The sequence below is a fragment of the Anabrus simplex genome, chromosome 2 (genome assembly GCF_040414725.1).
Source record: "Anabrus simplex isolate iqAnaSimp1 chromosome 2, ASM4041472v1, whole genome shotgun sequence".
Classification (NCBI taxonomy): Eukaryota; Metazoa; Arthropoda; class Insecta; order Orthoptera; family Tettigoniidae; genus Anabrus; species Anabrus simplex.
This window is the reverse complement of record NC_090266.1, coordinates 976,211,169-976,238,416: the sequence shown is the minus strand read 5'-3', so window position 1 is coordinate 976,238,416 and position 27,248 is coordinate 976,211,169. Positions and strand designations below refer to the sequence as shown.

Sequence of the window (27,248 nt, the reverse complement as noted above, 5' to 3'; positions counted from 1 at the left end):
ATCTCACTGTTTAGTTCCATTAAACAAAAGTCCCCCTCTACTCTCTTGTGCGTACTTTGCTTTGTTGCATAAAATCTGTTAATTTAGGTACTTCCTTTTATCTGTTGGGAGTTAGGTAATAGCTGAATAAGACTGATCGATGATTGTTGTTTTGAGAAAAATTGTGTGTTAAATTCTCAGAGTACCTTTTTTTCTAACCTTGATAGATTTATCTGGCACTAGCAAGATCCGTTGCTTTGCTATGGTTTTAAATTGAAAGTTATTCTTCAAAGTTTTACATTTTGAAGAGTCTACTGTCTGCAGAACCTGTAAAATACACCCTGTGTTCATACGTCAAATGGTTTTTGGTGGAATGATTATTCATTTTCTTATCTAACATGCATTTGAACCCCGTACAGAAGAATTGAAATGTATTCAAACCATATCTTATTTAACAGCTGGAATTGATAAGATTTCTGGGGATATACTAAAGGCAATGGGTTGGGATATAGTACCATATCTGAAATACTTATTTGATTATTGTTTGGTTGAAGGAGCTATACCAAATGAATGCAAATGAATGGAGAGTTGCTATAGCAACCCCTGTGTATAAAGGAAAGGGTGATAGACATAAAGCTGAAAATTACAGGCCAGTCAGTTTGACATGCCTTGCATGTAAGCATTGGGAAAGCATTCTTTCTGATTATATTAGACATGTTTGCGAAATTAATAACTGGTTTGACAGAAGGCAGTTTGTTTTTGCGAAAGGTTATTCCACTGAAGCTCAGCTTGTAGGATTTCAGCAAGATATAGCAGATATCCTGGATTCAGGAGGCCAAATGGACTGTATTGTGATTGACCTATCTAAGGCATTTGATAGGGTAGATCATGGAAGACTACTGGCAAAAATGAGTGCTATTGGACTAGAAAAAAGAGTGACTGAATGGGTGGCTATATTTCTAGAAAATAGAACTCAGAAAATTAGAGTAGACAAAGCTTTATCTGACCCTGTAATAATTAAGAGGGGAATTCCTCAACGCAGTATTATTGGACCTTTATATTTTCTTATATATATATCAATGATATGTGTAAAGAAGTGGAATCAGAGATAAGGCTGCTTGCAGATGAAGTTATTTTTTACAGAGTAATAAAAAAGTTACAAAATTGTGAGCGGCTGCAGGGTGACCTCTATAGTGTTGTGAGATGGACGGTGGGCAATGGCATGATGATAAACGGGGTTAAAAGTCAGGTTGTGAGTTTCACAAATAGGAAAAATCCTCTCAGTTTTAATTAATGTGTTGATGGGGTGAAAGTTCCTTTTGGGAATCATTGTAAGTATCTAGGTGTTAATATATGAAAAGACCTTCATTGCGGTAATCACATAAATATGAATGTTAATAAAGGATACAGATCTCTGCACATGGTTATGAGGGTATTTAGGGGTTGTTGTAAGGATGTAAAGGAGAGGGCATAAAAGTCTATGTTAAGACCCGAACTAGAGTATGGTTCCAGTGTATGGGACCCTCACCAGGATTACTTGATTCAAGAACTGGAAAAAATCCAGAGAAAAGCAGCTCGATTTGTTCTGGGTGATTTCCAAAGAAAAGAGTAGCGTTACAAAAATGTTGCAAAGTTTGGGCTGGGAAGACTTGGGAGAAAGACGAGCTGCTCGATTAAGTGGTATGTTATACTAACAATTTGTTGGTTATTTTGATCTACCTTTTCAATACAAATTACAGTTTGTGTTGCTAAGTTGTAATGTTACAACACTAATTTACCGGGACATGTTTCGCTTTTATTCACAAGCATCATCAGCCTATACAGTTGCCTCAAGGTTTGTCATATTTGGATTGTTGTTACAAATTTCATTACGTTGAATGTAAATCTAATTTCAGGGATAACAATATTTAAAACACAAGAATAATATACACATTAAAAATTATGACAATATGATTTGCAATGTTAAAATGGAGTAACTCTTAATTCTAAAACACATTGACGTCCAAAACACAGTTTTTACAATTTGAAAATTTGGCTAAAAATTGTTTGCAATGTTAAAATAAAATTGATTCAACTATAATTTGGCATTAAAATTTGAGTCATAAATATAAATATTGGATGTTAATATATAGGAGCCATAGTTTCTGAAGTGCGTTGGTTTCTAGAATACAGTAACATTTCAGTATTGAGAATTTTAGTTAAGAATTGTGCTCTCTAAATAATGTTATTTAAAAAGACTGTAATTTTGCATTATGCGTGATTAGTCATGATGATAATCTAGAATTGAAGTCTTGGGTTCGTTGGAAAATGGCTTCTAGATTTGATGAGGCTTGCTGCTGCAGTTTGGCAATTTGATCAGAGGAAGTATTGACGTATTTAATTCTTGTTTGTAGCGACCAGACTCTCCGTTGGAAGTTGATTGTTTTGATGTAAATTATGGTTAAAATGGGCTTCAATCCAAATTTTGAGTATCTGATTATGTTTCTTTCGATTTATAGAATGGAAGAAGCATCCCTTTGTCTGCTGCTACAGAATCTTGTGGACCTTATTGCGTTACTGTGACTATTGTCTGTAGTGGCTCTACTCCTTCTAATGCCTGGTCAGCTGAATACTGGGAGAGTTGGCTGTACGATTAGGGGCGCGCGGCCTCGAGCTTCCATCCAGGAGATAGTGGGTTCAAATTCCACTGTCAGCAGCCCTGAAGATGGTTTTCCGTGGTTTCCCATTTTTCACACCAGGCAAATGCTGGGGCTGTACCTTAATTAAGGCCACGGCCGCTTCCTTCCAACTCCTAGGCCTTTCCTATCCCATTGTCGCCGTAAGACCTATCTGTGTAGTTGCGACGTAAAGCCACTAGCAAAAAAAAGTACAGCTGAATAAAACAGAAATGATTAGAAAAATTTATTCTCTATAACTTTTGTTATGTAGTACTTTCCGATAGGACCAATAACAGGTATTTAAAAATTACATTTTAGGCGCCTTCCCCTAAACTTCAATCAATCAATCAATCACTGCTGATCTGCATTTAGGGCAGTCGCCCAGGTGGCAGATTCCCTATCTGTTGTTTCCCTAGCCTTTTCTTAAATTATTGCAAAGAAATTGGAAATTTATTGAACAACTCCATGTACAGAGATCTGTACCCTTCATTTACAATTCCATTTATGTGATTACCCCAATGAAGATCTTTCCTTATATTAATACATAGGTATTTACAATGATCCCCAAAGGGAATTTCCACCCCATCAACGCAGTAATTAAAACTGAGAGGACTTTTCCTATTTGTGAAACAACCTGACTTTTATCCCCGTTTATCATCATATGGTCTAGATTGTAGTGACTTATTCCTGACTTTACATACAGATTTTCATCAAAATCTCTTCAGCCATTTTCTCGTGATGCGCGTACGTACATACGTACGTACGTACGTACATACATACGGACAAACAGAAATAAGGGGGAAAAGTGCATTTCCTTGTTATTGTGGACACGACTGATACAGAAATACCATTCTTTTTAAATTCTGAGCAATGTCCAGACAAAACTCTTATCTATATATATAAAATAACTTGTCCTGACTGACTGACTGATTCATCATCGCCGAGACAAAACTACTGGACATAAGGAAATGAAACTTTGGAGATACATTTATATTAAAACGTAGGTGCTCGCTAAGAGAGGATTTTTGGATATTCCGTCGCTAAGGGGGTGAAAAAGGGGGGTGAAATTGTAAAATGAGTGTACCTATATCTCAAAACTTTAAGAGTTTACAGATGTAAAATTTGGTATTTAGAATCTTCTTTTAAAATAAGGAAACACGTATTTTTTTGTTTTCGGAAAATCCTAATAGGAGGGGTGAAAAAGGGTGAAAAAGTGGTTGAATGCCTTAAATCAGGATACCGGTACGTATATCTCAGAAACTGAAGATATTACAGACCTGAAAATTTGTACTTTTGATCTCTCTTAAAAATAAAGAAACACATATTTTTTTGTTTTTGAAAAATCCAATTAATGGGAGGATAAAAAGGGGGGTGAATTTTTAAAATGAGTGCATCTATATCTCAAAACTTTTAAAGATTAGAGATGTAAAAATTGGTATTTAGAATCTTCATTAAAAATAAAAAATCACGTATTTTTTTGTTTTCGGAAAATCCCAATAGGAGGGGTGAAAAGGGGTGAAAAATGGGTTGAATGCCTTTAATGAGGATACTTATATCTCAGAAACTGAAGATATTACAGACGTGAATTTTAGTGTTTGGGATCTCCTTCAAAAATAAGGAAACACGTATTTTTTTTGTTTTTGGAAAATCCAGTTAATGGGGGGTGAAAGGGGGATGAATTTTTAAAATGAGTGTATATATATCTCAAAACTTTTAAAGTTTATAGATGTAAAATATGGTATTTAGAATCTCCTTTAAAAATAAAGAAACACGTATTTTTTTGTTTTCGGAAAATCCCGATAGGAAGGGTGGAAGGTGAAAAAAGGGTTGAATGCCTTTAATGAGGCTACTTATATTTCAGAACCTGAAGATATTTCAGACCTGAAAATTGGTATTGGGGATCTACTTTAAAAATAAGGAAACACGTATTTTTTCGTTCTTGGAAAATCCAAATAATCGGGGGGTGAAAAGGGGGGTGAATTTTTAAAATGAGTGTATCTATATCTCAAAACTTTTAAAGTTTACAGATGTAAAAATTGGTATTTAGACTCTGCTTTAAAAAGAAAGGAACACTATTTTTTTTCGGAAAATCCCGATAGGAAGGGTGGAAGAGGGTGAAAAAAGGGTTGAATGCCTTTAATGAGGATACTTAAATCTCAGAAACTGAAGATATTACAGACCTGAAAATTGGTATTTGGGATCTCCTTTCAAAATAAAGAAACATTTTTTTTGCTTTTGGAAAATCCAATTAATGGGGGATGACAAGGGGGGGGGGGGGGTAATTTTTATACAGTACATCTCAAAAACTTAACATGTTACAGAAGTGAAAAATGGTATTTTTATCTCTGTTAAAAATAAAGAAACGTGTATTTTTAGTTTTCGGAAATACCACATGGGTGGAGAGGGGGGGTAAAAGGGACTGAAAATGGTGTTGAATTATTTTAATTAGACTACTGTTATCTCAAAAATGAAGTTGTTACAGACGTGAAATTTGATATTTGGAATCTGCTTTAAAAGTAAAGAAACACCTATTGTCGGAAAATCCAATGAATGCGGGGGGAGGGGGAGGTGAAAGAATTTAAAATGAATTATCTCAAAACTGAATGTAATAGACGTGAACATTGGTGTTTGGAATCTCCTTTAAACATAAAGAAACACGCCTTGGGGGGGGGTTAATAAACTTAACAGCGGTGGGGTGTAAACGGAGGTGAGACCAATTGATTTTACTGTTCATAATGTATTTATAAGGAGCCTCCGTTGCTCAGGCGGCATCGCGCCGGCCTCTCAAAGCTGGGTTCCCTGGTTGAAATCCTGGTCTCTACATGTGACATTCGTGCTGGACAAAACGGAGGCGGGACAGGTTTTTCCTGTCACCATTCATTCCAGCAACACTGTCCAATATCATTTCATTTCATTTGTCATTCATTAATCAGAGGAGTGAGACAGGTTTCGGCAGCCGGCACAATTCCTGTTGTCGTCGCTAGATGGGGGCTTTATTCATTCCTTTCCTGACCCTGAGGAATGACTGGAAACAGGCTGTAGATTTTCGATGTACTTATTCTGATCATAAACCGATCATTATTAATGTTTCCTGGGTTCGTTTTCAAGAGCCATCTTTTCCTTCGGAGAACGTTCTTAGATTACAGTAGATTCTCCTGGCATATAAATAAAAATTTAAACACATTTGAAATAAATAATAGGAATGAGATTGACCGTCCTATTTTTCACCTCTATAATAAGGTCAATAATGCACGGAAGTATGTCATTCGTATCGCCAGAAATCCCGCACACTTGCCTACGCGCGACAATGGTGCTGGTCATATTCTCAACAATGACAATGGCAGCACATGTAATTTACCGCCAAGTAGGGGTCTTAATAATAATAATAATAATAATAATAATAATAATGATAATAATAATAATAATAATAATGTTCTGGACCGTCGTCAAATGTGCGGACCGCGCTGGAAACGGGTCTTGGACGGGTAATGACTAAGAATGCAGTCCGGTCGCGGGTTCAGTACCGCCAAGGCACCCAAGACGACGCTACGCCGGATCTCCTGAAGGATTTGATCCATATTAAAAATGCTTATAGGGAAAGATGGCAACTGACCGGGAGGAATACCTGGACCTAGCCCGGGAAGTACGAAATCGATTGCTGGAAAGAAAGATTGAAGGATGGGAGGAAACTTGCCGTAATCTATTAGAAAACGAGTCAGATCGCAAATTTTGGTGGATTCTCTCAGAGAACGAGTTAAATCGCGAATTTCGGCGGATTATATATAAAACAATAAGCATTCAATTATAAATTTCAGTATAATACCGTAGCGAAGCACGGGTATCTTGCTAGTATTATATATATAGATTTCACACCGAGGATTTAAAATATATACTGCTATTTTGAATTTTGTCTTCATACGTTAATCGGTTTCAGAGGAAGGAATGAATATATATCTGTTTTTGGATCTCAACCCCCATTTAACTCTCTGAGGGTTAAATTTGTTTCAGTCTTTCTGTTATTCAACACCTTGGATACGATTTGAAATTTTAACTTCTTAATTCAAACGGTTTCATAGAAGTGAATATATTTGTCATCATTCCTCACCCCCAAATCAAAACCCCTTAGGGATGTATTGTTTGAAGACCACTTCTTATTTAAAATCTAAGACATAGAATTTAGTATATGTAAAGAGCAGCACTGAGTCAAGATGAAACCTCCTTTATTATTTAGGACTATACGTGTATTAAGCTCTTAGGAAATTATTAGTAATTTGAGAGGTTTAAATCTTTAAATATTAGACATTCAGCGTTTGCAAGAATACGTAGGTACCGTTAATGGTATATAGTCTCAAAAAAAATGTTCCTCCAGTTGTGTATCAAGTTCAAGATTATTTCAGTTAAACCCCTGAGTTTTAAAAATAACTTTTTTTGGCAATAAAGAAAAGGAGTCGGAAATTTGGTCGAGTATCTTGGCTCTTGCTGAGACTTAGTTTTACAACTTCAACATGATCCCAATCTTTATATGTGAAATATTTTGAATTATATCATATTTGACACCTACAACATCCAAAGTTCTTGTAAAATTTCAAATTCATACTTCAAATCGTTTGGAGGGATGAATAATTTCATCATAAGTTGTCACCCTCCGGCCAGTACCTCATCGAGGTGTATTGTTTTCAGACCTTTTCTTATTTAAAATCTAATACATATGGGAGCAACCATCGTGTGAAATTTTAACATCTTATGTCAAACGGTTTCAGAGAAATTAATATTGTGTCGTCAGAATTCACCCCCAGTCAAAACTCCTTAATGGTATGTTGGTTTAAAACCACTTCTTAGTTAAAATGTAATGCACGTAGGAGCAATCATCATGTGAAGTTTCAACCTCATCTGTCAAACGGTTTCAGAGAAATGAATATTTTTTGTCATCAGGCTCCAAACCTCAGTCAAAACCCTGAAGGAATATATTGTTTCAAGACCACTTCTCATTTAAAATCTAACATGTATAGGAGCAACAATCCAGCCTTGTATGTCAAGTGATTTCAAAGAAATTGATATTTATGTAATCAGACTTCACCCCCACTTTTTATTTAAAAATCTATTGCATACAGGAGCAACCATCATGTGAAATTTCAACCTTGTAAGTCTGACAGTTTCAGAGATACGAATATTTATTTTTTCAGGCCTTTCCCTCCCAGTCAAAATACATTAGGGGTGTATAAGACAACCTTTTATTTAAAATCAAAGACATATAGGACAACCATCATGTGAAATTTCAAGCTCGTATGTCAAACGGTTTGACAGAAATGAATATTTATGTCGTCAGGTACCCCTCCCCCCCCCTCCCCCAGTCAAACACCCTTACGGGTGTATCGATTTAAGACTGCTTCTTATTTAAAATCTGTTACGTATAGGAGCAAACAGTATCTGAAATTTCAACCTCATATGTCAGTCGATTTCAGAGAGATGAATATTTGTGGTTTTTTTTTTTTTTTTACGTCGCACCGACACAGATAGGTCTTATGGTGACGATGGGACAGGAAAGGGTTAGGAGTGGGAAGGAAGCGGCCGTGGCCTCAATTAAGGTACAGCCCCAGCATTTGCCTGGTGTGAAAATGGGAAACCACGGAAAACCATTTTCAGGGCTGCCGACAGTGGGGTTTGAACCTACTATCTCCCTAATACTGGATACTGACCGCACTTAAGCGACTGCAGCTATCGAGCTCGGTATTTGTGTTTTTAGGCCTCACCCTCAAGGTCAAAATCCCTTATAGGGTGTATTATTTTAAGACCACTCTTTATTTATAGGAGCATATGGGAACAACCGTCATGTGAAATTTCAAACTCATATGTCAAATGATTTGAGAGAAATAAATATTTATATCGTCAAGACCTCACCGCTAGTGAACTCCCTCCTCCTTAGAAGTGTATTGTTTTAAGATCACTTCTTGTTCAAAATCTAAGACATATAGGACAACCATCATGTCAAATTTCAAGCCCATATGTCAAACGGTTGGAGAGAAATGAATATTTATGTCGTCAGCAAACCCCGCCCCCATTCAGAACTCCATACCCTGTAGGGGTGAATTATTTTAAGACCATGTTTTATTGAAAATCTAAGACATACAGGAGGGACCATCGTGTTAAATTTCAACCTCGTATGTGAAACGGTTTCAGACAAAGGAATAATTGTTTTTTTGGGTATTAATTCCCATTTAACTCTTAAGGTTTGATTTTTTTCTAAACTTGTCTTATTTAACATCTAGTACATAAAGAAGCTATCATTGAGTGCAATTTCAACTTTGTCTGGTCATTGGTTTCGGAGGAATTAATATTTTGTTTTTTAGGCTTTTACCACCGTTTCATCCCCGTAGGGATGGACATTTTTTGAAACCCTTCCTTATCAGGTGTCTATTGCCTTTTATATGTATAGATATATACCACTTTTCATGTCTGTAACATCTTCAGTTTTAGAGACATGTGTCCTCATAAAAAGAATTCAACTCCTTCATTACCTGAGATCAGGCATTCTTGTGTCTAACAATCAGAAATATGTCTATTTCTAAGAAAATTGTTTCTGTTTTAGTTTTATATTCTTTAGATTCTAAAATATTAAATAAGTTTAAGGATATACTTTCTTAATTCTTATATAATTTGTGTTTTAATTTTATTGGATTTGGTATCTGTATTTTAATTTTTTAAAGTTTAATGTTTAATTTAATATTTTAATATTATAAAATGTAGTTAGTGTGTTCGTAAACCTGTATTGTGTTATCGGAGACGCTACATAAAGGGGCTTTTCAGCCTCAGTGGCATGTAAATCATCATCATCAATAAATTCAATTCAAATAAATTCAACCACCCCCCTCTCCCTTCCCCTAAGTGGATTTTCAGACAACAAAAACATGCATGTTTCTTAATTTTAGAAGAGATTCCAAATACAATTTTTCACGTCTGTAACATCTTCAGTTTTTGAGATGCAAGTATTCTCATAAAAATAATTCAACCTATTTCGCAACTCCCCTCCCCCCTTAAGTCCTGTAAGTGGATTTAACAAAAACAAAAAATACATGTTCCTTTTTTTTTAAAGGAGATTTCAAATACTAATTTTTCATGTCTGTAACATGTTCAGTTTTTTATATATAAGTATCCTCATAAAAAGAATTAAACCATTTCCACCTCTTTTCGACCCCCTTAAGAGGATTTTCAGTAAACAAAAAAAAATTCATGTTTCCTTATTTTTACAGGAGATTCCAAATATTAATATTTATGTCTCTAAACTGTGAAGTTTTTGAAATATAGATATACTAACTTAAACAATTTACCCCCCCCCCCTTCACACCCTTAGCGATGAAATAACCAAAAATCCTTTCTTATTGAGCACCTACACAGTAATATAAATGAGTTCCCAAAATTTTATTTCCTTATGTCCAGTAGTTTTGGCTCAGCAATGACGAATCATTCAGTCAGTCAGGACATAATTATTACAAGTAATGAACTTCATTCTGGTTCCGTATTGACTTTAAATATCTAAGATAAAATTCTAAAAGAATGTAATATGGTATAAAGTCCACCTGTTCAATACAAGTTTGCTATTTGATAAAGGGTCTGTCTAAAAAGCTACATAGGACATGTTTCGACCTAGCTTTAGAGGTCATCATCAGCTAAAATAACACAAAGATGAAAGACATATACAAAAACAGTGATACATAAAAAACTTATGATAAAATACAATAATACTTGTATTCTCCATGAAGAGAAATTTTATGGATATTAAAACTACACTCCATTTCCAGAAGCATCACACAATAGATAACATTTGACTGTCTTCACAATTTTAAATAGTTTTGAATATACAAGGTCCATTGTTGGATGCGCTTGTGAGTGGTCGGCAGTTGAGACTGCTCTTGCATTATCGTAGTGATAAAGTACAGTAGTTAAAATCTATTGAAATTTTTTATTGTGCATGTGTGGTCCATTTAGTGTTTTTTATATATTGGTGTTTAGTGCTTGTTAGTAGAAATTGGGAGTAGTGATATTTATTTGAATTTATTTATTTGAATTTTATAACAAGTAGTTCAGTTGGTGTTCAGTAGATTATGTTTTCTAGGTACCTTGTGTGTACCTTGTTTCAAATTTAGGTTTAGAAAATACTTAAAGTAATAATATTAACATTTTAAAAAATTATTTTAAAATATCTGTAGGTTCGGTGTTATAATACTTACAAAGACAGATTATCATAAGGAGTTGTAACTTCCGCAGGTTTTCCGGTATTTCGTATAGATATCCATTCAAACTATCACAAAGGTAATAATTTATTCAATTAAATAACACGATAGGCTTGTAAACTTCAATTGAAAAAGAAGTTAAAGAGAATACACGATATTTCACTGGATAATTACTCAGTAGTCTTTAGATTGTTGACTATTGTTGCTGCATTCCGATGAGATCAAAGATCCTAATGGGTGGGTAGGAGATACGGATCTGCGCTCAGATGACCTTCACTTAATATATTGAATTTCAATACGGTCCAATAATGAGATTAATCACTTGTAATGAGATCAAAGAGTACATACACATGGTAGTTGTGTAAACAAATACAAAAATCAGCTGATTACTGTATTCCAATAATTTATAGTCGAAGTTCCTGCCATACTTTGTACTTTGCACCTTCGTTTATTCTTCGAGTAAAAGTTAATAAACCGGGCAAGTTGGCCGTGCGGTTAGGGCCGCGCAGCTGTGAGCTTGCATCCGGGAGATAGTGGGTTCGAACCCCACTGTCGGCAGCCCTGAAGATGGTTTTCTGTGGTTTCCCATTTTCACACCAGGCAAATGCTGTACCTTAATTAAGGCCACGGCCGCTTCCTCCCAACTCCTAGGCCTTTCCTCTCCCATCATCGCCATAAGACCTGTCTGTGTCAGTGCGATGTAAAGCAACTAGCAAAAAAAAGTTAATAATCAAATTCCTACATTCCAATAATATTGCAGTTCAAGCCCCCAGCATAGTTTTGACAGACATTATTGTAGAAAACCTCTTTATTTTTCAGCATTTAAGGACACTTCTATTCTCCGTCCCGCGTAGTAGGGAAAATAATAGTAATTCACCAGTTGTAAAAATCATATACCCACATTTCAGTTGAGAATTGTAGATTAGATACGGTATATTTACGTAGTACCGTATCTTGCCTGCTATATTTGTGTGTATCTGTTAGAGCATAGTAAGATAAAATAGTACTAAAATAATCTGTCTAGGCCTATGCATTTAGCTTTGTTGGTAATCTTTGAGTAGTTCTTACAAATTTCAAACTCGCAATTTTTGTTTCTGTTTGTGCTTAGTAGTAAAACATTGTAATTATGATATGTCTGAATGTAGTTTAAAATTATTGTAGTGTACTGTGGTATATGAGAAATATGTTATTAGAAATTAGCGTGCTTATTCTATTATTGTAAAATATTTTGAAGTATAGTACAGGTATCCGTAGAAACTCTCTTACTAGAATTCTGTTGTTGTACTTAGGATAGGCTTAACTGCAGTTTAGAATTGTGTAATTCTTGTGTATTCCTTTCGGTATTCAGTAATTAATGGCAGTTTTTATCTTGTTAGGGTGTTGTAGGATAAAAGTAGAGTACGATTAAGTAGTATTTTAGTGTAGTAGTATATTACTTACCATATTGTCGTGTGATCTATGTGTACTATCCTAGACAATATTTCTTTCTTTCTTTCTTTTTTTTTGCACATAGTAAGTTATTTATTTTTCCTTTTCATTTTATTTTAGGCCTTATTTTTCCTTTTCATTTTATTTTAGGCCTCCCTCAAACAGTGTACAGTATACAGTAGGTGTAACAGAGGGAGGGGAAGGAAGGAGGGGCATTGTAGAAGACAGGTGGACTAATTTTCTAAGGGGAAGGAGATTGTAGGTATCTGTGAGAAATCAGTATGAGTCACTGGAGGTAGAATAACAGAGGGAAGATGAGGAACAGCGAGCTGTTGCTGAGAAGTGTGGAAGTAGGAGGAAGGTAAAATGTAGGAAAGGGTAATGTAGAGTAGAGAATAGGAAAAGAGAGGTGGAACAGGGTCATGGAATGGTGAAAAGGGAGGAGGAAGTAGCTTCTGCAGCAGTGAGGAGAGATAGGGATGACCAGGGGGGGAGGGGATCAAATAAGTTGGGTAGGGTTGAGGCTCTGGTCATGGGGGATTCCATTGTTAGATATGTGGGGAAAGTGTGTGGAGGAAAGGGAACCAGGGGAGAGTGTTATCACGGAATTAGGTTGAGGCAGATGTTAAGGAAAGTAGAAGAGAAGTAGGAGGGGAAGGAGAAGGTGTTAGTGTTTCACATTGGTACCAACAATGTAAGGCAAGCAGGTATAGGTACCAACATAGTTGGGGATGTGTGGAATCTGGTAAATGCAGCACAGGTGAAGTTTAAGGAAGCGGAGAGTGTTGTCACTGGAATAATGTGTAGGAGGCATACTGTCTGGAGGGTGATTGGGGATTTAAATGAGTATGGAGTGGGTATGTGGGAAACTGGAAGTGAGATTTCTATATCCTAATGAGTGGGTAGGAGATACGGATCTGCGCTCAGATGGCCTTCACTTAAACTGCAGTAGTACGTATAAATGAGGAAATTTGTTGGAAGGGTTATAGGGAGGTACATTCAGGGAAACGGTGTGGTCTAGGGAGCGGTGATAAGGGTACAGGAATCTGGAAGTCAAGTAGGGATGACAAACATGTTATTGTAAAGAAAGGAATAGAATTAAATAATTTAATAGATATATACTTACCAGATATTGTAATAGGAGTTGAATCATGGCTGAGAAATGATATAATTGGAAGCAGAAATTTTCTCATGGAACTGGAGTGTGTATCATGGAGATAGGATAAGAACGGTAAGAGGGGTGTATTCATTCTGGTGAAAGAAGAATTTGTAAGCTACGAAAAAGTTAAAGATTACAGACATGAAATTCTAGGTGTAAGGCTCATTTCTAAAGATAATAGGCATTTTGATGTCTTTGAAGTGTACAGACCGGGAAAGGGTAGCGCTGATGCTGATTCTGAATTATTTGATAAGATAATCAGCTATGTAGGAAACGACATGGAAAGGAATGTGGTTATAGCGGGAGATCTGAATTGACCAAGTGTCAATTGGGAAGGTAATGCGAACTACAGAAAGGATGACCAACAAACGGCAAATAAGTTAATATGGGAAAGACAGCTGATTCAGAAAGTGATGGAACAACTAGAGGGAAGAATATCCTGGTGCTGGTAAAACCAGATGAGCTCTGTAGAGAAACCGAAGTAATAGATGGTATTAGTGATCATGAAGCTATTTTTGTCGTAGTTAAGAATAAATGTGACAGGAAGGAAGGTCTTAAAAGTAGGTCTATTAGGCAATACCATGTGGCTGATAAAGCAGACAAGAGGGAGTTTTTAAAAAGGAACTATGATCAGTGGAAAATGATAAATAAAAATGTAAAGAGACTCTGGGATGGGTTTATAGGAATTGTTGAGGAATGTCAAAACAGGTTTGTATCTTTAAAGGTGGTTTAAAAATATTAAAATAATCAAAATTTAAAAAATTATCATTATTCATGAAATAAAATACTCAATCGTCGGACTATGTACTCAAACTTAGTTTTTACCTGATTACTTACACATACAATTGTTGATGGGGGCCAGCTACAAATAGATGTAGTGATAATAGAAAGAGAGTCTTGAATATCTCTAGGGTGTGAGGTAATAAGCTTACTTATGCAGCATAACATATAGGTTCTAGGAAAAGGAGATTGTCGTTTTGTTTCCCCATTAAATTTAAGGTCATCTAAATCTACCATTGAAATAAAACGATAATTTGATATTGAACAAAATATATTCTTTAAATTTTGTCTAAAAATAGTAAGACTTGCTGCGATAAAACAGATGAGAATACAAAATTATGATATTACAACTGAAAGAAACTAGGCATTAAATTTGAATTCGTCTTGACCAGACATTTAAAAGTTGTACAAGAAATGTATCCCTCACTGGTTCACATATCAGTACCTTCAACACCTTGGTGTAATTCCGACATATTCCGTTGAGTTGGTGTCATTTGTAAGTATCTCAAGCCTAATTTGGTGATGTATCCTTTTTGTTTCACTGACAAGATATAGCATGGCTTGAAATTAGATTCACACTTGACAATGAAAAGTATTTCACTGATAACCATCCATAATGTGCTTGTTTTGTTCCTTGAACTACGAGGGTAATCGCAAAAATAAGGTCTCCTATTTTTTTATAGATACAGAACTCTGTTCGTGTGGCTGTTGGTCACAGTATGGTGAAGAGTGTTTCCCGCGCTCGCATATAAACATGCGCACGCCGCGCTTAGGCACTCTGTCTTGGCTTGGCAGCTATTCAGAATGGAGCTCCCGTTGGATGTTACCACCAAGTGCGAAGTGCACGCAGTTATTTTTTTTATTTTTATTTTTAGTGAAAAAGGTACTAAACCAATTGAAATCCATCACCAATTGACGGAAGTGTATGGTGAGTTGTGCATGGATGTCAAAGATGTTCGTAAGTGGTGTAGAGAGTCTGCAGCCTGTCGGAGTGAAATTCATGACAAATGAACAAAGGAGCAGGAGACCATCAATTTCTGTCAAGACAGTCATGAAGGTTGAGCAAATTATGCATGAAAATCGGCGGATCACCCTGGATGATCTCTGCACTTTGGTTCCTGAGGTTTCCCAGAGCGCCACTCACAACTTCCTGAACAGCATGGCGGCGAGCTGGTATGACATGGACATACAAAAACTGTCACAGCGTCTACAAAAATGTATCGACCGAAATAGTGATAACAAAAACTATCACAGCGTCTACAAAAATGTATCGACCGAAATGGTGATAATGTAGAAAAATAGCTAAATGTTTAAGCTGTGAAATGATGTAAATCATTGTAGAAATAAACAGGTCTCTGTATTTATAAAAAAAAATAGGAGACCTTATTTTTGGAATTACCTTCGTATATACTGTACAATTGTAAGTAATTGACTCTCTTTTATGATTACTGCTTGTGAATCTATGAAATAGAGAGGGACACAAATCTGGAAAGAAGTAGGTAGGATGGAAAACAGAATTATGCACAAAGGTTAAACTTGATGGCTGGGCTGAGTAGCTCAGATGGTGGAGTGCTGGCTGGCCTTCTGAGCCCAGCTCAGCACGTTCGATTGTCTCTCAGTCTGGTAGTATTTGAAGGTGCTCAAATTCGTCAGCTTTATGTCGGTAGATATACAGGCAAGTAAAAGAATCCTACGGGATAAAATTCCTGCACCTTGGTGTTTCCGAAAACCATAACAGTTAGTTAGTGGGACGTAAAATCAGTAACATCATTAAACTGATGGTAATTCACATTGTGGTAGGAGGAAAAGAAAATAGACAGAGAAACCATGAAAGAAAAAAGCAAGACCAAACTACTCTTCTTCTTACATACTGCCATCTTCTTAGAAAGGCTGACTTTTCATCAGTCCCACTTATTATCCTTTGTCTTAAGACCCTCACCGACACACTTGTTGCTCTATCATTGTCTCATTAAGAGCTATAGTGATGATCTCTCAATGCAAAGAGTGCATTTTCATATTGTAGAAAGAGAGCTTCTCTGGTATTGATGTGGGAAATGTGGGATGGGAAGAAAGCTGGTTACGGTCTTTTGATGCTTGTTCTACTATTGAATCTGTCAATTGTCTGTATGGGACTAAAATAATACGTTAAAAACAATGATACTTTCCCTGTCCAATTCTGAATTGCATATTATTAATTTAAGTATATGTAACTTGTTTGGAAACACACACTTAATTGAAATGTAAATAAGACAGCAGTTATTTGAATCTGTAGGAATACAGTTTTTGCAATTTGTGTTTCAGGTGAAGATTTAATTATTAATCCAAAGGATTTTCCTAGCATTAAAATAGGTGATATTGTTGAGATTTACCATCCGGAAGATGAATTTAGTAGACTGCTCTTACAAGTTACTTTGTTCAAAGAAGATCTTCAAGGACGTGGTGAGTTTAATCGGAATACAGTATATAGCAATGATTTAAAATTATACATTAGAGATATTTAAATTATTTAAAATGTTATGCTCACTGGTGCTTACTGAAGTTTGTAAGTTCTTACATTTTATATATGGTACTAATTGTGTGATGTTTGGGACATCACTGCATGTATTCAATTATTGAACTATATAATTAATTGATAAGATGTATTTATTTAATCACTGATAGGTCATTTTAAAATTAATATGTATATATACGGTTTTAATCATCCATTTCACATCATTTCATTTCTTTGTATCGCGGCTATAACGTATTCTGAAGGAACCCCATATTGGGTAAGGTATTTCAACATCATTCATATTAATAGCTTGCAGTAAATTTTCCAATAGCCGTTGTGAGGTGACCAGAGTCAGCAGGCTAATTTCAGCCAATTTCCAGGAAACGTACGTCATCAAGGTTACGAGAGACTTTACCCTCTCCACCTTCTGAAGAGACAGTTGAAACATTATGAACGCTGACTTTTCGAAGTTCGCTACCTGACGCTTTGATTTCATGGGAAAGTTTAGCCTATGGGAATGGACGTAATGAAGCAACGTGATGGATTCACAGCAATACATAGGAGAAGGGATGAGACCTCGAATCCTACTGGACCATGTGATATGGCTGATGGAGGGAGATTTTTGACGGCTATATACCCGCCGACAAGAGCTGGAGAGGACATTCTTTTTCTTACTCTAAGACACAGAGACACTCTTGGAAGACACTCTTACTACGATTCTACGTCTGCACATCGGAGAAGATTTTAACTTAGTTCACTTCGCATCTGAATATATACTACTCAAAAGTTACTCTCATTGGGGCCTGTTATCTCAATGACGAGAGGTAGTCAACGGGAGACCAGTTTTGACTAGTATAGGGGAGGAGAGCTTTTATTATGAATTTAGCTATGCTACTGTTCCGTAATACGGAAGAATACAAGTGTATTCTCTCCATGAACATAACCCATGGTGGTTTTGCATTTAAAATTAGGACTCATAACGACTTTATGTAAGGAGTACAGTAGGAAGTGTTAAAGGCAGGAAAAGCATAAGTAGGACTGGAATCCAACAACATGAGGCAACCGGTATGAGAGATCCATCGATCACCGTCTTCAAGACAACAGAGTCTACAAATGGTGAGCTTATGGCATAAGTTACTGCAAGTCTTCGCGCAACAGTTCATTTTCTTAGAGTTAATTTCATTCAATTTTTCTTTTTCTTCCGTAAGTTCAGATTTTGTTAATATGCTGTTACGTCACTTCTTCATCCTTCATGTTTTAATTTGTATTTTAAGAAATGATTATTAATGATCCTTAAATTCCAAGTTAGTGTACTTAATGGTTAGTGTCCCGTCACTCTACCCCTGGGAGTTTTTTGAGTCTCATGACGTATTATTATTATTATTATTATTAATAATCATCAGCTATCGTTTTCAAACCATAAGCTTACAGGCTGGCGCCAATGGGATATTGTTTATTGAGAAACAATGAGATATCATTTATTTATTGAACCCGAGTGACTTAGGTCCAAAGTCAATCATGATTTGATTTATGAAGGGAAATAGTACATTTATTGAAATACAGAAGTGTAGGTGAAAATATTTCATCTGTGTAGTGTTGAAATATGAGCTAAGGAACACGACAGACTGGAGCCTGACGGATTGGCTCGACACAACAACATTTAGCTGCTTCACAGCAGGGGAGCCCATTCATTAGTTGGCGACCAGGAAAAATACAAGTCCACAAATAAGTCTTGGTCAGAAAGAGAGGGGGGTAGTTTGAGACAATGAATGCTTGCAACACATGCAGTGCGCTGGGATATTTTGGGCGGACGGAAACTTCCGCGACGTCATGAATTCCAGGAAAGGTTGAATGGAAAAGTACAGTGGTTGCGAGGACATTCGCTAGCCTAGGTTATCGCAGGTGGAAATTTAAATCACGTGACCACTTGCAGGCCAATCACGAAAATTTAGATGGAGACTCAGGGATACCATCTTAAGAGATGGGGGATGAGACACCAATGTAACTTCGAAAGTAATCAGTAATAAATTATTGTGAGTACACGGATCAATGTAATGAACTTATTAGATGTCACGCATGGAAAAATAATCGATAATTATGGGCAAATTAAATAAATTGAAGGATGGATTTCTTGGAAACCAGACAGCTTGAATGTCATTGGCTGGACGAAAACCACGTTGTAAGGGACGCTTCCAAAGACGCGAAATGTGAGGAGCTAAATCCACCCGTATCTCCTAAATCTATGATCGTCAGGAGTTCATATTTAATCCAGCAAATATGCTAGCGGAGTGGATTAATTTGATATAAATTTTAACGTCCAATTCGGAGTGCAAGTGCCAATATTAAAAATCCACCCCCTCCATCATGGATATGACGTCATTTAATGCGCTAGGGAAAGCTTCGTCAATATATACGAGCGCATGGAACACTCATTACCCCAGTCTTACCAGTCGGAGCAGTCTTAGCAGTTGTGCTAGTCTTACTTGTCTTGAAACTAAACTTCGGAGCGTAAATACCGTCCGCGCTTGACTTGAAATTGTACTTCGAAGCTGAACGACCGTCCGCAGCTGAATTCAAACTTGTCGTGCTTACAGTAATTCAACATGTATTGGTGCGAGCATCCGCCGGGACTTATAAAATGTGACCGCGCTCGAAAACCGTGAACTGAAAATAGTTAACTTAGGACAGTGTGTGCCAGTTACAAATATCGTAGTAAAGTTAATTAATTGCATTGCAAGAGTGACTAATATAAAATTCAACTGCACAGCACTAAGTGCAAGAATAGAATACTGTGTGACGAACAGTACCTGGGAAATAATAGCCTGTACTTAGGAGGATCGAACCGCTATCATGAACACTTCAAGAGGGAAACCTGCGTCGGGCGTATCGCGTCGGACAACATAACTCGTGCCGGGCGAATAATTCGACACCTCGTACGTGTCCAAGTCCTTTTGTGCGGTAATTGGACGAAGCTTAAAACAGTGTAATATAGTAAATCTTGGGTCTAGGGTATTAATTTGTTTTGTAAAAGTCAACTTTTCAGTGTTAACATTGTCAATGGTGAAGTAGTGTGATAGTTAAAGTATTAGTGTAAAAATGGTAATGTGCCAGGAAATCATTTGTGGAATTACGCCATCAAGAATGGACGAGTAGTACGGCGGATAGGGGCCGAAAGGAGCCTCTCATCTGCCAAGCTGCAATGGATTACCAATAACTAAGATGAGTACCAAAAATGTAAATAATATTTGGGAAATGTTAGCGTGATTGGGAAAATGGGAATAATTTGGTTAGATTTGGTTACCTTCTGTAACAAGATGGGTCGTTTAACGATCCCATCCTAAATTTGTAGCACGGACAGGATTAATTAATAACAACGTAAATAATCGGGTCTTTTTATGTATTCAGTTTGTTGTAGATGTAAATTTTGTAGATATTAGGTAGTACGTTAAGTCATGCATGCATTCATATTTTCTTTGTAGTCATGAATATTTTTACATTTGAATTTGTTATCATAGTCAGATAGACTCGATCTGTGCTTTTCTGTTAGTCATTTTGACGAGTTATGTAATGACATTGAAGGAAAGTCCAGCTTTGTCATGCCAGCTGTGTTTTGTTGTTGATCAGTGTGTTCATATTTTCAAAGTGAAGTTAAATTTGTGAGAAGCGATATTAATAATAATTCAAGAGGTATTGGAATTTTAGTGAGCAGCGCGTAATAATAACATTCAAGTGATAATATGTTGAGTTTATCGGGAATCATTTAATGACGGGATGTCGTTTTTAATTTGGAATTAAAGTGTGTGATAATTTAATTTGATCAATTAATAATATTGAAATTTAATATCGGTGCTAATAATCCGTACATGTTAATGAACGTGTGGTTTAAATTACGGTCCAGTATTTTTTTTTTACGAATAAATGTCGTGTCTTAAATTTGCAATTCATTAGCCGGAACACGTAGGACTAATATTACGAAACCATGATTGTCAAATTTTGGTAAATAGAATTTCAAAATATTACGATTATTTGTGGAGAACGAACTAAGGCGTAGATCAAAATGAGATAGAAAAAAGTTAAAGAATCTGCAGTCAGATAATAAAAGGTCGTACGATGTCAGAAGTGGAATAAATAAGTCAGTTGATAATTCTGTGAGAAATAAATGAATCAAGGGATATTGAGATAGAAAGGGATATAAATTCCGTATGAGAAACACTTAGCATATTGAAATGAGTGTAAAATGTACGGGCAGTGTCACAGAGAAATACTGAGTTACGTAGCGGGTAGAATTCGAACCCGTGACAGCATGTACGAAATAAATAGACTGCACCGCTATTCGTCGAGATACTACGGATCTAAGGATAATGAGAGTTCAGATTCCACATAAATGATCGTATATTGTAATCATTGTAATGACGAGTGATGACAATCATGGTGGCGTGATGATAATAATAAATATTGCAGATAAAGGATTGGACCGCCTTAATTAAATGAGCGTTGATAAAGATGTTAAACGGGAATCTATATGATAATATGCAACCGATAATAATAGTAACAATGTAAGGACGATGTTAAATTATCGCGGTCAGATTAATAATAATTATCATAACGATAATAGTAATGATGTCGTTGGTTGATTGTAATCGCGACCGATATCCTAATGCATTTTGGCGGAAGTGACCGGTTCAGTGATAATAATATCTTGAGTGACATTTATAATAATAATAATAATAATAATAATAATAATAATAATAAAATCTTGAATCACCTATTCAATAATAATAATAATCACAAGAGGGATATACTAATAATAATAATAATAATAATAATAATAACAGTAATAACCATTTGTGTTTGCGTCCCGCATAATAATGACGATATTAATCAAACGTGACAGTGCCAGGAACCGTTGAGTAATAATAATAATAATAATAATAATAATTTCAAGGATGATAATTTCGTGGATAAATAAATATTCTGACGATAGTGGATTAAATAATTGGTGACAACATCCCTCTATTCGAGTAGTTTGAATAATAAGAATAATACATATTATAGTAATTTGTTACCTCGTTATCGTACGGTTTCCGCACGGGACGAGTTACAGTAATACTTTGTGTGTTTGTTTACTTCGCTGGCGATGCGAGGGGAGGTCTTCGGCATGGTATTTCTCACCGCTTCTCGTTATCTCATCTGTAGCAGTAGTCTACTGAGGCTACTTTGTAACATTTCAGATCATGTGTAAATAAAATATAAATGCTAATTCAGTGGTATGGCATCAGCTGGACATCGTAAGATAGAAACTGTCCGTGTAAATACATTTTCATAACTCACGAGAACATTACGCAATCCGAGTACTGGTCTCGGAAAAATGTATATAGCCGGGGTACGTCATCTTGGTTAAATCGAGAAGCCGACCGTAACATGGGTTATGCTCGGGCTCCCGATAGAAGGAAGCTATATCCTTGAACAACGGTTCGATCCAAATGTAATCGATCCATAAGTTTTACCCCATTTGTAATTTTTTTGAGGAGTATCCCAGCAACATATTGATACCACTTGCGGTATAGCAAGTGATTTGTTTATGTAACGTGTGTGAAAATTTAAATATCATTGCCAAATGTATCAAAGTTTCGTACGTCGGATGGCGTAATAAACTGCTCTTCTAGCCATTATTTCAAAGGAAACCATTCTCAATCTTTTTATTGTAGTTAGATGATACCCTTTTTAAAGGTAAATGTCACTTCCTAGTCCTATCATGGAGTTCTTAAATTCAAGTTTACAATCGAGCTTTCCCCATTTTAATTTTAATTGCTCCGTTCATTCCCGTGTTCTCTTATGCCTCTATATTTATATATTTGTGGACTTAAATAATGAACCGACACCCCTGAGATTAATGCTATTCTGGGACTCGGGAGGTGGACGGGTGAAAAAATGTTACCCAACGTGGTGGCTTAAGAACGGCAGAGAGGGCCTAACAAATCAAGGGAAGAACTACGAGTCATGTTGGTTGACATCAGTAAAATGATGACCTATTGTAGGACATGTTATAGTTGGGCCAGAAGCAAAATGGCTGGCCCAAAGTGAGGTTTTACTGTGTGCCCACTGGGAAGCTTGATTGCATTATAAAGAGGCTAATATCATTGCTAATTAATTATAAAATTTTTATATTTTTTAAATTTTTTAATATTTTTTTGTGATTTTAATTAATTGATGACCGAATCACGGTCAAGTGGGTGTTCACATGTAACGTAATATCATGCTAGAGTAAGGTTAGTTCCGAACGGGGCTAGATTTGACTAGTGTATTAATATAATCCATTGCTAATCTCTTCAAGTTAGGCAATGATTCAAAATTCAATAAGCTCGAAGATTTGATGTTTCTCTTTTTCCTTTATGAAAATTTAATATTATTTTTGGTAATTCAGGACTCCGTTTAAATGTCATTGACATGAGATGAATAGTATAAACAGTTATGTAGGAAGGCTTGGATTGGTAAAAATATTACTGAGCACCAGTTCAAGTTATTATTAAAAAAAAAAGAGGTTGAGATGGTATAAATTAAAATTAACGTATTTCAGGGCAGGAGATTTCCAACTTCATCGTTGTTTTTAATGATGTTGTTGTTGTTATATTGGAGCGGTTTATTGTGAAATCTTAGGCGCAAGCTAGCAGTCAAGTTGAATGACATGCAAATGTAAACAAGTTTTAGAGTCAACATTTTTGTTGTTAAATGAAAGTTAGTGTAGGGGTATAATATCATAGGATAGGGCCTAGACCCAATAGCGTATTCCTTCGTGTGCGGCAAGGTGAGAGGCCGATCGGCCCTTTGCTTTCTCAAGAAAAGTTATAATGTCTGACGACGGTGGGGAGCGACCCCAGGACATAGTAGTAGATGGACAGGGAGAAGTGAAAGCTATCACATTAGAGGTATTAATTCAAGCTTTGAAGGTTAATAATGGTTCGATTAAACAGGAATTCGCAGAACAAATGCGGGCTGATAGGATTTCCGATAAACAGGAAATTATTGAACAAATGAAGGCTAATAATGTTTCACTTGAGCGTAAAATTGATCAATTGCTGGCCACCAGGGTCTTATTAGGAAATAAAATTGAAACTAGAAAACCCGAAGACAGTCCGATCGTAAGTGATAGTAATAAAATGCAGTTAGCGGAGCAAAAATGTGAAGTGCGTACCTCATGTGATAACGAAGTACAGGCGGAGAACATTTCAGTGACCGAGCTCAGGTCAGACGGGAATCCCGAGAAGCCGGGAGAGCTTAGAAAGGATAGGGAAGTAGTCAAAATTACGGTAGATCAACCAGGATCAGCACAAGACTTCCACCTCCAAAAGCAAGAACTGGAGAACTGTGAAAACCAGGAAATCCGTAAAGAGGACAGTATATCGCAACCCGAGACGATGGAACAGAAAGTGGAAACCAGGGATGGGTCACCTATAGTGCCAAACGCAATCCCGACATCAGGGGTCCATGAGATAGAAAGGTCAGTTGATAAAACTTCCAGGTTCGAAGCCCGAGGACATGTTAACCCGACAGGCTTCAGCCGGGAGGCAAACAATATCATTGAGGAAAAAATTACGGCAGTACAGACGGAGACTTTGCCGCGCCAGTTAGAGAAGAATATGTATTATTATAACCAGAGACGCCCCAGGCATAGACGACCACAAACTAGGATAATCGAGACAGCGACGGAAGCGAGGACGACATGTGATATGAGTCAACTGAACCGGAGCCCAGAAAAATTTTCGATCCAGGACGTCAGCCAAGGCGAAAGAGTCGACAACGAACGATAAATCGAGGGTAGATGGATGTGACTGAAAGCAGAGTATGGACGAGAGGAAGCAGATGACGAGCCGAAAGAAGATGATGTCGAAGAAGAGGATGAAGAAGAAGACGGAAGGGAAGACGAAGTCCAAGTAATCCATACACCAACTCAAGCAAGGCCATGTCCGGAGTGTGGAGAGATAGACAGCGACGTGCAGGAATTTGTCAATACGATCCATCAAATCGAAAGACAGAACGATGAGTTAAGGTTCAGGAATCAGATGTTGAGAGATGAAATCAATAGCCGTCGCAGAACAGAGGATCCGATGTCAAATCATGATAGTGATGAGATGGAAACATAATTAAAAAATCTCATGATGCTCACTAGATTTTTTTTACCTGGGCAAGAGGAAAATGAACCCGAGTGACTTAGGCCCAAAGTCAATCATGATTTGATTTATGAAGGGAAATAGTACATTTATTGAAGTACAGAAGTGTAGGTGAAAATATTTCATCTGTGTAGTGTTGAAATATGAGCTAAGGAACACGACAGACTGGAGCCTGACGGATTAGCTCGACACAACAACATTTAGCTGCTTCACAGCATGGGAGCCCATTAGTTGGCGACCAGGGAAAATACAAGTCCACAAATAAGTCTTGGTCAGAAAGAGAAGGGGGTAGTTTGAGACAATGAATGCTTGCAACACGTGCAGTGCGCTGGGATATTTTGGGCGGACGGAAACTTCCGCGACGTCATGAATTCCAGGAAAGGTTGAATGGAAAAGTACAGTGGTTGCGAGGACATTCGCTAGCCTAGCTTATCGTAGGTGGAAATTTAAATCACGTGACCACTTGCAGGCCAATCACGAAAATTTAGATGGAGACTTAGGGATACCATCTTAAGAGATGGGGGATGAGACACCAATGTAACTTCGAAAGTAATCAGTAATAAATTATTGTGAGTACACGGATCAATGTAATGAACTTATTAGATGTCACGCATGGAAAAATAATCGATAATTATGGGCAAATTAAATAAATTGAAGGCTGGATTTCTTGGAAACCAGACAGCTTGAATGTCATTGGCTGGACGAAAACCACGTTGTAAGGGACGCTTCCAAAGGCGCGAAATGTGAGGAGCTAAATCCACCCGTATCTCCTAAATCTGTGATCGCCAGGAGTTCATATTTAATCCAGCAAATATGCTAGCGGAGTGGATTAATTTGATATAAATTTTAACGTCCAATTCGGAGTGCAAGTGCCGATATTAAAAATCCACCCCCTCCATCATGGATATAACGTCATTTAATGCGCTAGGGAAAGCTTCGTCAATATATACGAGCGCATGGAACACTCATTACCCCAGTCTTACCAGTCGGAGCAGTCTTAGCAGTTGTGCTAGTCTTACTTGTCTTGAAACTAAACTTCGGGGCGGAAATACCGTCCGCGCTTGACTTGAAATTGTACTTCGAAGCTGAACGACCGTCCGCAGCTGAATTCAAACTTGTCGTGCTTACAGTAATTCAACATGTATTGGTGCGAGCATCCGCCGGGACTTATAAAATGTGACCGCGCTCGAAAACCGTGAACTGAAAATAGTTAACTTAGGACAGTGTGTGCCAGTTACAAATATCGTAGTAAAGTTAATTAATTGCATTGCAAGAGTGACTAATATAAAATTCAACTGCACAGCACTAAGTGCAAGAATAGAATACTGTGTGACGAACAGTACCTGGGAAATAATAGCCTGTACTTAGGAGGATCGAACCGCTATCATGAACACTTCAAGATGGAAACCTGCGTCGGGCGTATCGCGTCGGACAACATAACTCGTGCCGGGCGAATAATTCGACACCTCGTACGTGTCCAAGTCCTTTTGTGCGGTAATTGGACGAAGCTTAAAACAGTGTAATATAGTAAATCTTGGGTCTAGGGTATTAATTTGTTTTGTAAAAGTCAACTTTTCAGTGTTAACATTGTCAATGGTGAAGTAGTGTGATAGTTAAAGTATTAGTGTAAAAATGGTAATGTGCCAGGAAATCATTTGTGGAATTACGCCATCAAGAATGGACGAGTAGTACGGCGGATAGGGGCCGAAAGGAGCCTCTCATCTGCCAAGCTGCAATGGATTACCAATAACTAAGATGAGTGCCAAAAATGTAAATAATATTTGGGAAATGTTAGCGTGATTGGGAAAATGGGAATAATTTGGTTAGATTTGGTTACCTTCTGTAACAAGATGGGTCGCTTAACGATCCCATCCTAAATTTGTAGCACGGACAGGATTAATTAATAACAACGTAAATAATCGGGTCTTTTTATGTATTCAGTTTGTTGTAGATGTAAATTTTGTAGATATTAGGTAGTACGTTAAGTCATGCATGCATTCGTATTTTCTTTGTAGTCATGAATATTTTTACATTTGAATTTGTTATCATAGTCAGATAGACCCGATCTGTGCTTTTCTGTTAGTCATTTTGACGAGTTATGTAATGACATTGAAGGAAAGTCCAGCTTTGTCATGCCAGCTGTGTTTTGTTGTTGATCAGTGTGTTCATATTTTCAAAGTGAAGTTAAATTTGTGTGAAGCGATATTAATAATAATTCAAGAGGTATTTGAATTTTAGTGAGCAGCGCGTAATAATAACATTCAAGTGATAATATGTTGAGTTTATCGGGAATCATTTAATGACGGGATGTCGTTTTTAATTCGGAATTAAAGTGTGTGATAATTTAATTTGATCAAT

General features: G+C 36.8%; 1 protein-coding gene across 3 annotated transcripts in view; it reads left to right on the top strand.

The window, feature by feature from the left end:
- The window catches only part of Iml1 (GATOR complex protein Iml1), a 724,094-nt gene that overhangs the window by 10,976 nt on the left and 685,870 nt on the right, over positions 1 to 27,248 (top strand). For all 3 annotated transcript variants that reach the window (XM_067141784.2, XM_067141783.2, XM_067141785.2), the window contains exon 2: positions 16,533 to 16,670. In XM_067141784.2, coding sequence (XP_066997885.1) covers positions 16,533 to 16,670 — 138 coding nt within the window. The remainder of the gene's footprint in view (positions 1 to 16,532; positions 16,671 to 27,248) is intronic.